Source organism: Manis pentadactyla, chromosome 2, assembly GCF_030020395.1.
Source record: "Manis pentadactyla isolate mManPen7 chromosome 2, mManPen7.hap1, whole genome shotgun sequence".
Classification (NCBI taxonomy): Eukaryota; Metazoa; Chordata; class Mammalia; order Pholidota; family Manidae; genus Manis; species Manis pentadactyla.
In genome coordinates this window covers 161,835,481-161,849,425 of record NC_080020.1, presented here as the reverse complement: position 1 = coordinate 161,849,425, position 13,945 = coordinate 161,835,481, and the positions used below count along the sequence as shown (strand labels likewise).

The 13,945-nt window shown below is 49.5% G+C and overlaps 1 protein-coding gene across 3 annotated transcripts; it reads left to right on the top strand.

Moving 5' to 3' along the window:
• Nucleotides 1–227: 227 nt before the first annotated feature.
• THNSL2 (threonine synthase like 2) lies at nucleotides 228–13,517 on the top strand. Of its 3 annotated transcripts, XM_036931087.2 has the most exons (9): nucleotides 229–381; nucleotides 3,634–3,868; nucleotides 5,087–5,281; nucleotides 5,690–5,842; nucleotides 8,707–8,937; nucleotides 9,994–10,142; nucleotides 10,253–10,378; nucleotides 12,246–12,397; nucleotides 12,806–13,517. In XM_036931087.2, exons 2-9 carry the CDS (start codon nucleotides 3,646–3,648, stop codon nucleotides 13,029–13,031), a joined length of 1,455 nt encoding a protein of 484 aa, XP_036786982.2. In that variant the 5' UTR covers nucleotides 229–381; nucleotides 3,634–3,645; the 3' UTR covers nucleotides 13,032–13,517. The 3 variants fall into 3 exon arrangements, with proteins under 3 accessions (XP_057353007.1, XP_036786982.2, XP_036786983.2); XM_057497024.1 differs by lacking the exon at nucleotides 12,246–12,397 and having other exon boundaries at nucleotides 228–381; XM_036931088.2 differs by lacking the exon at nucleotides 10,253–10,378.
• The last annotated feature ends 428 nt before the right edge of the window (nucleotides 13,518–13,945 follow it).

Here is a 13,945-nt window from a genome sequence, read left to right as displayed (position 1 = left end):
TGTCCAGTCGTCTGATTTTGCCCGCGAAGAGGCGTGAAGTCCAAAGAAGATGGGGGCTTTTCTTCTTTACATCTTGTCCTGGGTTTTCTAACTGGAAAAATTAGGTTATGTGGTTCTCCCAGGGCTGCAGCGCAGGGTAAGAGACTGCACATGAGTAGACGACTAGCCAATGCCCTGAGCACAAGCCGAGGAGGGACGCAGGCTCCTCTCTCATTGCCATCCGTGCGCTCCCGCCTCCCGCTCTTCCCGCGCCCTTCCTTCCGCCCCGGGCCTCCCCCGGGCCCGCCTCGGTCTCCAACCGGAAGCCTGAGCGCCGAGGGCCCCGAGCAGCGCGCACCCCCGGGCCGGCCGCCTGCCGCGCTCCCTCCGCCTCCCGACCAGGTAACCGCCCCTGGCCCGGCCCGAGCGGCCCGTACGACCCCGTGGCGGGGGCTGGCCTTCCGCGGCTCGCGGTCCCGGGCCCCTCCCCGCGGGCCCCTCTGGCTATCGCGGCGACCTCCCCGGGGAACCCGTAGCGCCGCGTCTGAGCTCTTGAGCTTCTCGCGCTTTCGTTCAAGCCCGACTTCAGAGAAGCTGCGTCCGCCTCCGCGCCGCGTTCTGTAGCCTCTAGTTGGGCGCCCAGACTTGGGGGAAGCTGGGAGGGTTGAGGGTTTCCAATGCTCTCCAACTTCTGAAAGTTTCTGCAGTTCCAGGAGAACCCCGAGAAGGAAGTCTGCGGTATTTTTAGAGGCGGGGGGTGGAAACTTATCCTGCAGACCTTACCAAAACCCGTCCTCAGCCCCGGGCTTGGCTAGCCATACTGCTGCTGGGTGACTTCACAGAGGCAGGGGCCTGCGTGCAGCGTGCTGGGACTTCAGCGCTGGGGGCCAGTCCGCGGTCACTGGCCAGGGAATTGGCCGTTGGGCTCCAAGTCTCCGCCCTGCCCCACCCCTTCTCAGAAGATTTCTAGACTTTCCAGAGCCCTTCCCGAAGTGTTTCCCTGCTTTAGGCAGTCTCCTGCCCCTTGTTATTTATTCAGGTTAATGGTCAGTTTTTCTACGCTGTCTCCACTCTGGAGTAGGGTTCAGAGGGATCACAAGGGTCAATTGTCAAATAACAACAATTGAACAGAGTAAAATTTAAAATCAAATTTGGCTCTCTTTGAACAATTCGTGAATCCTGCAGCATCCCACCCAGTAAGTAGAGAGGAGCTCCAGTGGGCCACTGAAAGGAGATGTTTCTAAAGGCAGACAAGCGAGTCACAAAAAAAGGATTATTTGTGGTAAGGTCACCTTTGTCCCCCAAAGGGTATTTATTTAGGTGCTGCCCAGGAAATTCTCTTCTAGGATTACTCTCCTGAGGAAGGTTGAAACTGCAGTTCCGTTGGATGTTAAGCCCCAGTTTGGTGATGTGGGCCTGACACAAGAGAATCCGTTTTAGGCCTGTGGCTTTCTTTAAAATCTTAAATCCCAGAAGTCACTTAGCCCAGGCCCCATCTGAAGCCTGGAGCCCCTGCAGCAGTGCAACAAAAGTGCCCGATTTGCTTTTCAGTTTTACCCGCTCCTGTGGCAGCTGCTGCTACTTCTGGGCCTAGTTTACCTCACTGCTGAACCCAGTTTTTTGTGTTCTCTGTAGCTTCACCCTGTTGTCCTGAGAAGGCTGCTCCTTGGGGTGGTTGGACAGAGCAGGGACAGTCCTTCCCTGGTGGAGACGGTTGCCCGTGCACTGCTCAGTCCGGTTCCCTGCACTGACATGTGCAGAGCCAGGTGTCAGGCCCTCTCCTTTATCCTGGGCCAGTTTGTCCATGTCCCCCTTAAAGCGGGGAGCTCAGAACAACCCAGTGCTGCAGGTGTGATGCAGTCCAGCTCATCCAGGGAAGTGTGCTGCAGATGGCTTCCTTCACTGCTGCCTACAGCGCCTGCCCCTGCCCTCAGGCCTGTGGCTGCTGCTTTGGCAACTCAGTTATCTCCTCCCCTTTGGTCCAGTCCAGTGATGTGGCCAGGCAGGATCTCCCTCTTGTCAGTTCAGGGTCTTGGGCAGTTTGTGTTGGCTCTAACCCTTGCACAGAGTTACAGAAACTCTTCCCTTTATTCAAGGCACTGTTAGGCTCTGGCCTCCCTAACCTGGTTTTGTTTTGTGAAACTCTGGGCCATTTTGCTTACCCACTCCAGCTGGCTTTTGGAGTTACTCTGATTTCATTTCTTTTGAGATGTCCCTTACAAGGGTGACCATATGACCCAGTTTGCTTGAGACAGTTCTAGCTCACACTCATTGTCCCAGCATAATTATTAATAGTATCCACTTTCACTTTCAAAAGATTCATGATTTAGATGATTAAACTTGGCTCTAAGTTGGATGCCCTTGTGTTTGTAGGCACGGGAATGGCACACAGGGCTCAGAGGTGTCAGAGCTACACTTGAGAACTAGCATTCCTCCAGATCAATGCTTGCTCATGTCTGGGTCCACTTCCGCTCAAAAAAATGACCACCTCAATGGTCATTTAACACTGTTGCCTGTAACCTAGTGGTCCACCACTCTGGTAGTTTGTGGGAGGTGGGGAGCTTCAGGTGTCTGTGCCCCAGAGCACAGGGGTTCCCTCTGACCCTGGCACAGGTGAATCCAAGCTGATACTGAGAACTATGTCTAGTTAAATTCATCCCTTGAGGTGCTGTGGGCATTAAAACCAGAGCCCTGAATTCACTGCCATCATCCAGAGAAAGGCATTCAGAGCTCAGGCCTGGCTCAGCCCAACCACTTGACATGTACCCTGACTTCTGGGAACCTGCCTGTTGTGGAGATGTACCGAAGTTAGGCCTGGGTGCCCCTGGACACTCCCTCTCCCCCACCCCAATCAGAGTACTGAGTCCACAGAGGGCCAACTAGCCGTGGCTGGGCAGTATTAAGGGTATTGTGTTGGTACTTCTAATCGTTCTTCTAGGATTAGGCCCTAATTTTCAACAGAATGACCCACTGCCCTAATTTGCCTAGGACTGAGGGGTTTTGGGACATGGGACTTTCAGTTTTAAAACTAGGAAAGTTCTGGGCAGACTAGAATGAGTTGGTTCCCTATGATTAACCCTAGGTGCACATTAGAATAGTATAAGGAGCCTCTCATGTACCACTTGTAGTTTAATTGATCCAGGGAGGGTCCCAGGTAGGAGTATTTTTTTTAAAGCTCCCATGTTGATTTTGACAAATTACCAGCATGGTGAAATGCTAGGTTATAGGCAACATTGCTAGCTAACCATTTAAGTGGTTATTTTTTCAGCAGATGTGGACCCAGACATCTCTCAAAAGGGTGTATAACCAAGTGTGGCAGTCTTCTCAAGTAAGATATCAAAATGACAATTGCTTTATTATTAGTGTTACCTTTACCCCAAGGCCTTCTTCTCACCTTCCCAGCATGCTCCTGTGCCCCCCTGACAAGGCAGTAGGATTGCCACTGATGTGGGATTGCCTCATTTTGACTGGAGAGATCACATTTGCACAGTCCCAAGTGGGGCTGGCATGAGACTGTAGGGCTCCAGTCTCCCGGGCTGGGACACCTACCCCAGTAAGTGGTGGTCTGGGTGAGCTGGGGGCTGGCAGTGTTTCACTTTCACCCTGTGGGGTACTGAGCTTGATCAGGTGCCTCTGGGACTGTTCCCTCTGCAGGCCTCCAGGATCATGTGGTACGTCAGCACTAGGGGGATGGCCCCCCGGGTCGACTTTGAGGGGGCCCTTTTCTCTGGCTATGCTCCTGATGGGGGCCTCTTCATGCCTGAGGAGCTCCCACAGCTGAGCAGAGAGACCCTGCATCAGTGGAGCACGCTGTCCTACCCCGGCCTGGTGAAGGAGCTGTGCATCCTCTTCATTGGCCCTGAGCTCATTCCCAGGGATGACTTAAATTGTAAGCACCCCCACCTCCCTGCTCTCCCACTCACTCCCCTGCCAGCCCAGTCCCCCCGCAGAGTTGCAAATCCATCACTTAACCCTTGGGAGGTCTCTGGTCACATTTTCCAAACTTGGGAGTTCTTTCCAGACTCTGGATTCCCAGGATTGGAAATATCCCTAAAGAGTTCATCCATTCCAGTTCCCACTTATCGTGAGATGAATGCTGACATGATATACAGAGAATTCTTTCCCTTTAGTTTCTTTAAAAAAAAAAAGCTTTTCAAGAGGGGGATTTTGCCATCATCCTAAGATGCTTGAATGTTGGGATATTTCCTCCCTGCATATAAAGCACCCAGGCCTTCAGATTGCTGTTTTATTTCCTTGAATGGTAGTTCTAGAAGGGACTTTGAGAGTCCTAGGACCAGCTCAAAGTGTAATGTGTAATGTGCCCATCGATTCTTCTTGGGGATCTCATTAAGATTCAGTAGGTCTGGTGTGGGCCTGAGTTTCTACATTCCTATCAAATGTCCAGATGATGCCAGTGCTACTGGTTCACAGGCCAAATATATGATCTAATCCATAAGGTAATGGTGGAGTTTGAAGGTGGAAAGAGGAAGACTATTCAAAATGTGGTCCCATGACCAGCACAGACAGCATTGCCCAGGGACTTATTAGAGCCCTCAGGCCCGATGAACCTGAATCTGTATTTTAAGATCTCAAGTGTTAATTTAAGTTTGAGGAACACAGCTTTAGAGGACCTGACTTAGGTAGGATTATGTATAAGCCATCTCAAGGTTCTGGCATCAGGGCTGTGAGATTTAGTAGTGCACAAACAAACAGCTTCCTGCCCTTAGGAAGGAATATTAGAAGAGGTGAGACATCAATTTGTTTGTTGCCTAATTGTTTAATTGAACCTGTATTGAAATACGTGCTCAGCAGAGATTCAAACAATGAAGCTTATAAAGTAAAAAATTAAAGTCTTACAGCACCTTCTGCCCTATGGGAATTGCTACGAGGTATCTATGAACAGTTTGGTTCATGTCTTTTCAGACTCTTTTTAGAATTATACAATTATAGTCATACACAGTATCATTTAGGATAAACATTTGTGGTCTTTTTATCCAGTAGCAGGAGATAGAAACTTCAAATGCAAAAGCCCATCTACAGAGGCTGAGAGAACTTGTGAGACAAGGTAACGTCCTTATTTATTGTGCAACCCCCTCTCTCCTGGCAGGTCTGATAGACCAAGCCTTCAGCAGATTTCACCACAGAGAGGTGGTCCATCTGTCCAGGTTGAGGGATGGGCTGAATGTGTTGGAGCTGTGGCATGGGGTCACGTATACATTCAAGGACCTGGCCCTGAGCTGCACAGCACAATTCCTCCAGTACTTCCTGCAGAGGAGGAAGCAGCATGTCACCGTGGTTGTAGGTGCGCATTGCGGGTGTGAGCACTGGAGTCCTTGGTGCCCCGACTTGCTGGGCTCCACCCACAGATGGCCTCCCGTGACATCTCTCAGGGAGCGGCTTACTGGGTCTTCTGGAGCAGGGTTCTTGACCTTGTGCCATGGACCCCTTTGACAGTCTGGTGGAGGCTATGGCACCTTTTCAGAATAATATTTTTAAACACGTAAGATTACATGGTACCAAGTTCACAGATGCCCTGATTTCTATCCACAGATCTCTTGGAGGTTTATGGTCCTCCCAGGAAGCACTAGGTTCCCATCCTCCAAGCCTTTGAAAGCAGATATTGCCTTATTTGGCCACAGTGCTTTAGAGGCCTTTTCTTTTCCTTTTCTGTCCCTTTGTCCTAAAGGGGAGAGTTTTTCTTCCCTTCCAGGAACTTCTGGGGACACAGGGAGTGCTGCCATTGAGAGTGTTCAAGGGACAGAGAATGTGGGCATCATTGTTCTGCTGCCCAAGGGTCTCTGCACTAAGATTCAGGAGCTGCAGATGACGACAGTGCTGAAGGAGAACGTCCGTGTGTTTGGAGGTGTGTTTGGCTCAGAGGCCCCAGGGATAGCATGGCTCTACTTTGAGTGCGTCTGTTTTGGGAGATGGGCTGGAACAAGTCTGATCAATTGACTAGCTGACCATCCTTCCTCCTCCTCCTTCTCCCTCCCTGCTTCCCTTCATCAGTCATATTTTGAGTTTGATATATGTCCTGGACTTACCTCTGGGCAGGCTCTTGGCTACACAGTCTCACAAGTTATTTGAGGTTACAGGTGCAGAAATCAGTACTGACAGTATAGTCTAGAAGGTGCAGGTTTATAAAATCATACCCCAAAGAATGCTACCTCCATGCATGGTCCACCTGCTGGTGCCATATGTACAAGCAGCTGCCCAGAACCAATAGCCTGAGCCAGGGGACTCGAGTTTTGTCCCATGGCACTGAAGTTTAGAAGGTACAAAATGTTAAGTACTTATTTTAGGAGAATGTGTCATTACAACGTAGAAATGATTAAGCTGTGCTCCTGCGTAGTGGGTCCAAGGATATAAAATAAGAAGCCACTCCTGGTACCCATGACTAGTGACACACCTGCCTGAGCCACATCAAGAATTGTAGCATTTTGTGCTTACAGAAAGGCCAAAATCCATCTCATTTAATGTCAGGCCATCTATTCCAAGTGGATTTAATCATGGCGAAGACCAAGAGTAGAGAAAGGGGGGTGAGTTTGAGTGGAGCCATACATTTTTATTTCCACCTCTCACACCCCACTAGACCCCAGGTGGCCCCAAAGTAGGGGTAGGAATATGAGGGTAGATGTCCTAGAGGCTTTGTACATGATTGCCTTGGACAAGCTGTCCAGGCGGCCTGGCTTGGTTTGGTCACTCAGCTGGTGAGTGTAATCCTGGTGTAATCCCTTAGAGGATGTTTTTATATATCACCCGTTTTGTCAAGGAGCAAAAGCACAGAGAAAACAAACCTGACCAATGGAGTAGCATGCATGTCCTTTCTCCTTTGTTCAAGAACAAGTAAGAAGCCCCTTCTGCTCTTTTCTTTAGCAAGCACATATATATTCCAGTGATGGGTTCATGGTTTAGCTAATGCAGGTGTTGGCAAAATCTTACACATTAGCCTTGGTAATTGTCCATATTTGTTGTGTTTTATTGCAGTCATTGCATCGTTTTAATGCAAGAGATTTCAGGCTCCTGAGGTTCTTAACTATACACTAACCACCAGAATTGCTAGTTATGGATCTAGCATTGCCTGTGCCTAGAATCAAAGGAGAGAATAGCTTTCTATACCTCTGTGCTACTGTCTACTCTCTTCTTGCCTTTACACAGATATTGGAAGGCATCTATTTAAGGGCATATATGGAAGCTCCATTCTTGACCACGCTCCTTGACAAAATGGTAAAACTATGGTTGTAAATCCATGGCAGAGATGTAGATGACAAATGTGGTATGTCATAAATGTGTTATTGCTGGAGCTGAAGGGGCATTTCTGTATTGCACATGTTCTGAGCTTCAAGAAAACAAGGCAGCAAACTTTAAGGAAGTTAGTTTTTGTTTCTAAACAGCACTGTTCAAGTTCTTCGTTTCCTTTCTGGAACCTTCTGATTTGGCTTCCAGGAGGATATATGTTAGTTCAGGAGCTGACTGTGGAAGTATATTTTCCCGAAACTGGTAAGCTCAGGAAATGGGATGATGGGCCACCTGGATGGCTGTGTGTTGGACACTGATGTTTTATAAAGTCATTGATTTCCATATACATTGTATACTTGGTTCTTTTTAAGTACAGAATAATCAGCAGGTGCTAGTTACGTGATATTTGGGATGCTTTAGACTGAAAGTAACAGAAAATCTAACTCAGATAAGCTTGAACAGGAGTTATTTTCCAGCTAATATAACTGGAAGTCTAGAGGTAGGATGGGCTCCTGATTGGTTCATTCAGTGGCTCAGCAGTGTCCTTGGGGACCTAGGTTCTTTGCATTGTCTTTTCACCTTCTCCAATGCCAAGGCTCATTCCTCTTGGGGCAGATGATGGTTACTTAAGATAACGAGGTCTCTCTTCCTGTGGCTATCTTATAAGCAATGGATCTTTTCCTAGCACCCCAGCACACATCCCCCTTGTGTGTGGCTCTAGAGTCAGCACCCTGGCCTTATTGCTTCTACACCGTGGTGGAGCGTGGAAGGAATTATCACCTCAGTGCCTACTTGGCATTTCTCCCAATAAATCTCAACCTTCTCTCCTCCAACTTTGGAGGCAATGGAGAAATAGACCCAGGTTTCAGATAAGAGATCAATATTGGCTTGATTGCTGCTTGGGCTGGATTGAGGAATGCAACTTGGATTTATAACCACTTCACCCACAAATTTACACAATAATTCATCCATAACTAAACTGTGTAGACACCTGGTTGAGGGAGGAGAAGCCCTCCCCATGCCAGCAGAGAGCAGAGCACCCACCCTTGTGACCTCAATGATGGAAGGAGCATAAACATGAAACAGCCACTGTTTCTCCCCAGCCCCATGCAGAGGACCGCGGAGTAACGGATCAGCCCCTTGCCATCTCACAACCGGATAAACCATTCCTCCTTGTCCCCAGGGAGTGGCGGTGGCAAGGAATACAAAAACGAATTCTTTTCCCAATATCCCAGAAGGTTGACATTTTATATCTAATATTATATAATGGTAGAAACATTGGAAATACGACAATGAAAATATGAGACATGGTTTCTACCCTTGAGGAGCTTAATTCTAAGTCTAGAAAACCAGACCGAGACCCGTGAGAGTTAAAGAAACCAAGGCTGAGGGAAGGTCCTGGCAGGATGGGCCTGGTTGTAGGTGAGTGCTGACTGCCTGGGGGTCCTTTGTGCTTCTGACAGCTCCCCTCCCCTCTCTCCCTGGCAGTGGAGGGCAACAGCGATGAGCTTGACAAACCCATCAAGGCTGTGTTTGCCGACGTGGCTTTTGTCAAGAAGTACAATCTGATGAGTCTGAATTCAATCAACTGGGCCCGGATCCTTGTGCAAACGGCCCACCACTTCTTCGCTTATTTCCAGTGTGCGCCATCCTTAGAGATGCATCCCCTGCCCCCTGTGGAGGTAGTTGTGCCAACCGGGGCTGCGGGTAACCTTGCAGGTAAGGGGACCTCTGAATGGACATGGCTTTCCAGAAAAATGCTTGTGGCGCTTATTCCTCCCCGCTGCCCTTTGGCTGCATCTGTAAGGAGAAAAATTGAGAAATAGCTCTGAAAATAACAAGAACTACAGAGAACAAGCTCCTAGAAAACTTTCCCCTAACTACCAGGGGGGACCTCCAGGCCTCTTGCTGCAGGCGGTGCATGGTGGGTCAACCCCACTCAGCAGAGTGTGGAGAGATGGAGTCAAAGTTCAGCTGCGTGTCTGACTGGCAGTGCCCTCTTGCTGAAATATGGACTTTACTCCCCATCTCTGCCAGCTGCCGCTGGGAGGGCAGGCAGCTCAAATGGCACGTATTCCCCCCCCTAGACACACTATCCAGAGACCACGTGTGGTGGCAAGGGTTTTGGACTTAGTGTTCTGGCCCCAGTTCTGTCCTTTACTAGCTGAACAGCTGTGGGGCAGTCCCTTAGACTCAGCTGATTAGCTATAAAAAGGAGATTGGATCACATTGCTTATCATCTCTCAGGACTGCTGTGAGGTGCAAATGAGATTATGTGTGTAAATGAACTTTGTGAGAGTACAATGCTGTACGGCTGCGTGGCATTAAAATAATTTTCTATAATAATAATTAACATTTAAAAAGCACTTACTATGCAGCAGTTATTGCTTACATGCTTTCCAATTATTAAGTCATTTAATCCTCACATGCACCTGTGATGGGGGCCATTTGTATATCTCCTTTGAGGAATATTTACTCAAGTCCTCTGCCCACTGTTTAATTGAGTTATTTGTATTTTATTGTTGAGTTGTAAGAGTTCTTGATATGTTCTGGATATGGGTCCCTTATCAGATACATGACTTGCAACTCTGTCTTATCATTGTGTTGGCTACTTTCTCATTTTGCTGATACTATCCTTGGAAACACACAAGCTTGAAAAACCACAAAAGTTTCTTAATTTTGATGAAATCCAGTTTATCAGTTTTCCCTCTTTGTTGCTTGTGCTTTTGGTGTCATGTCTCAAAAACCATTGTGCTTCTCCTCTCTTGTCTTGAGCTGGGTGCATTGCTCAGAGGATGGGCCTGCCCATCCACCTGGTCGTGGCAGTGAACAGCAATGACATCCTCCACAGGACCATCCAGTGGGGAGACTTCTCTCTGTCCAAGGCTGTCAAAACAACCTGGGCCTCAGCTATGGACATTCAGGTGGGATCTGGGGGTGGGGGCGCAGGTCTGGCCCCAGGTGTTGGTTGAGGGTGGGGTGGTATACGAGGGCTGAGATCAGTGCACCCCTGGGATGCTGTCTGCCTGCCCAGGTGCCCTACAACATGGAGAGGATCTTCTGGCTGCTCTCCGGCTCCGACAGCCAGGTGACGAGAGCCCTCATGGAGCAGTTTGAAAGGACCCAAAGCCTGAGCCTACCCGCGGAGCTGCACAGGAAGGTCAGTCACCACGCACACACCATGGAGAAAAGAAAGGGCATAGCCATGGAGCTGGACTTCCAGTTTTAAAATCTGTTCGAGGGGAGAGAATACCAGTTTCTTGAGTCCCTGCTGTGAGCCTGGCACCTTTGCAGCCCCTCTATGGATCAGTTTATTGAGTGAGGAGGGGCAGCGGGAGCACTGATTTAGTCAGACAGGGCTCAACTCCAAGCCAGCTTTAAAACCTTGGGCCAGGTGCTTAAGCTCTGTGCCTCGATTTTCTCCTCTGTTCAGTGGGGGTAATGCGAATGCCTACCTCACAGTGTTGGGGAAGACTGAAGTCAAGTAATGCCCATGAAACTCTTTGTACACTACCTGGCAATGGTGTGCTTGATATACTATTATTTTTATATATTGTTGACTTCCAGTAATAGCTACTTTGCTTATCCAGAATTTGCAGAGACCATTGTGAAAAGGAGAAATTTTATGTCTTCAGAGTGGAGGGAATCTAGTTGGGAAGGATTGCTTTTATTTTAACGCAATCTGTTGGTGGTCACTTAATGTAAAAAAAAATGGATTTCATATGCTGAAGTTGCCTTTCATTTTCTCCACTAATTCCCACTAAGTGGTCATCCAGACTATGGTTGTCTCCAGGGATCGGGACCGCACTACGTCACACCAGCTCTAATCATTAGAAGGTTCTTTCTGTTGAGCTAGATTTGTTCTGGTGCTTCTAGTCTGATCCTCCTGAGCTGTCTGATTCCCATATTTAAAGAGAATCTTCCGTTACCCACCGAGCCTTCCTGGTTTCTTCAGCTGTCCTTTACATGTCCTAATACTGCCTGGTCAGGGCCCATCTTAAAGGGGTCTTCCCAGAACTGGATACAGTTCCTGGGCTCAGCTACCCGTACAGACCGGAGTAGAATTTCTGTCCTTTAGAACCCATGTATTTGATGCAACCAGTCTTAGTCGGTTAGGGCTGCTGTAACAAAGTGCCACAGACCAGGTGGCTTAGAAACAACAGAAATTCATTGCTTGCAGTTTTGGATGCTGGAAGTCTGAGATCAGGGTGCCAGCACGGTTGGGTTCTGGTGAAGGCAACTTCCAGAGAAGTTTCAGACTGCTGCCTTCTCATTGTGTCCTTACATGGTGGAAAGAGATTTGGCTAGCTCTCTGGCCTCTTCTTATAAAGGTTGTACATACAGAAGACTCCATCTTCATTCATTCATTCATTTTACATATTTGCTATGAGCCAGGACCTGTGCTCGGTGCAGGAAATACAAAGATAGATAAAATACACTTGCTGTCTTCTGTGAACCCTAATGGGACAGTAGCTATGTAAATGATTTATAATACCCCATGCTCTCTGTTGCAGTCACATTTGCGCAGGGTGTTTGGCACATGAGAAGCATGCAATACATTTTCAGGATGAAGAGATAACAGGTCCGCCCTGAGGGGCACTGTTCCTCTGAGGTAGGGGGTTTCCTGGAGGAGGTGTAGAAAGCTGCGTGGGAACTGACAGGAAGGTGTTCTCCAGCCCCAGGAAGGGGGCACACCAACAAAAGGCACTAGGAAGGTTTGCATGCACTGAACCCTCATTTGTCAGGTCATTGAACAAGACTATATACTCATGTGCTGATTCATGAGCCACATCCTAAGTTTATTCTTTATTGACCTGAAACTCAAATGTATCCTTCCCTTGAGTGAATCAACCAAAAACTGGGGAATGTGGGAGTCCAGATTTTCTCTTGAGCTGAGTGCCATCTAGTCCAAACGTTTCGTGTGTCCCTGCTGTTTCTCTCGCTGTGTTACACAGTGGCATTTTGGTCATCTTTTTCCTGTTTCCCCCCAACCCCGATTCTCACCCCCTGATCCTGGGACCCGTCAGCTTTCAGGGGCAGTGGCGTCTGTGTCAATCTCGGATGAGACCATCACCCAGACCATGGCCCGCTGCTGGGTAGAGAACCAGTACTTGCTGTGCCCTCACTCAGCCGTGGCTGTGAGTTACCATTACCAGCAGACAGACAGACAGCAGCCCAGGTATGGCCACCAGCATCTGGGCCACTGGGAGGCCCTTTGGCTTTGAGGGGCCCCCCTCTTCCCCAAGCAGGGGAGATAGGAGAGTGTGAACCCACAGCTCTGATGAGCGTGATGGTTGCTGTGTGGAGCTGTGCCCTGAGAACTGTGGTCCCTGAAGAGCGTGCGTGACAGATATCCAGGGCCAGCCACTGCGAGAGGTGGTGGTCGAGCTGGGCCTCCAAGGAGGAGCCAGTTGCCCACAGATCATTGCAGAGATAAATTCAGGGCACTAAACGTCTGCCTCTCTCTCCCCTTTGTGCCCACCGCCTCCCATCCCGAACCCTGCCCTGTTCCTTCTTGCCCCTCCCACCTTCTCCTTTCTGTACCTGTCTGTCTGTACTCTTGTTCCCACCTGCTCCACCCCCACAGCCCTCCCCGGTGCTGTCTGGCCCCCGCTTCTGCAGCCAAGTTCCCAGAAGCTGTCCTGGCTGCCGGGCTGACCCCAGAGACTCCTGCAGAGATCTTGGCTCTGGAGCACAAAGAGACCCGCTGTACCCCGATGCGGAAGGGTGACGACTGGACATGGATGCTTCGGGACGCGATCCAAGACCTAAGCCAGCACTGGATGGGTCACTTCCCTAATGCCCTGGCATAGCCAGGCTGGAAGGGCTTCCTTTAGGCTGCGGGCTCCAGGGAGCTGCCCTGTGCACCTTCTCCCTGCTTTGAGTTGGTGCAGGAGGTTCTCAGGAGGCTGTGCAGTGGGGTCCGGAGCCAGCTGGCTTTGCTTTGTCCCATGGCTGCTCTGTGTTCTCACCATGGTGGTGGTGTGCCTGGTCCTCAGGGAGGCTGGGGTGCACCCCCACTGCCAGTGCAGGAGCACCACTGCTACAGGGGAAATGTCAGGTTCTGCAGATGAAGAGCCTGGGCACAGAGTTGACCTCAGTGTTGCAGGTTAGGACCCCCGAACCCTGTGCAGTGGGGGCTGCTTACTCCATTAGCACAGGTCTGGGACTCATGATCTCCAAGCATTAGTTTGTCTGATCCCCAAACCAGATCCAGAGGTCTTGGCCTTCACTGTGAGAGGCTTCCACCCTGTTGAAGGGTTTGGAATTCCTAGAATAAAAGTGCATGTTCAGTGTGATGACTCTGTGTGGTTTGTGGGCACAGAATAGTGGCTGCCAAGTAGTGATGGTGGTGCCTAGGTATGTGCCACATCTACCTGCCTCCAGGTCATGGCTTACAAAAATTAACTGATTTAATCCTGACAGCAACCTGTGGCACATGTGTTACTATTACCTGTACTTTATGGATGGGGAAATGGAGATGCTGAGGTGAGTAACTTTCCGCTGTGGTATTACTAGGGAGCAGAGGATGGGATGTGAACCCAGGCATTGTGGCTTCAAGTTCCATGTGTAGTTTCCATCACACTCTGTCCCATGTAGCTGGTCCCATTCAGCTGTGGTCTCCCACTCTCCATCCTTCCCAAGGCCGGGCCCGGCTTCTGGGCCCTGCTCCTCCCTCCCTCTCACGGGTGAGTTTGGGAGCATGGCTGTGCTTCTCCTGAAGGCC

Bases quoted from the DNA above. Each gene is read 5' to 3' on its own strand.
- THNSL2 (XM_036931087.2), top strand. From the start codon at position 3,646: ATGTGGTACGTCAGCACTAGGGGGATGGCCCCCCGGGTCGACTTTGAG. The intron at 10,143-10,252 runs GTGGGATCTGGG...CTGCCTGCCCAG, and splicing joins CCTCAGCTATGGACATTCAG to GTGCCCTACAACATGGAGAG. The intron at 10,379-12,245 runs GTCAGTCACCAC...GGGACCCGTCAG, and splicing joins CCGCGGAGCTGCACAGGAAG to CTTTCAGGGGCAGTGGCGTC.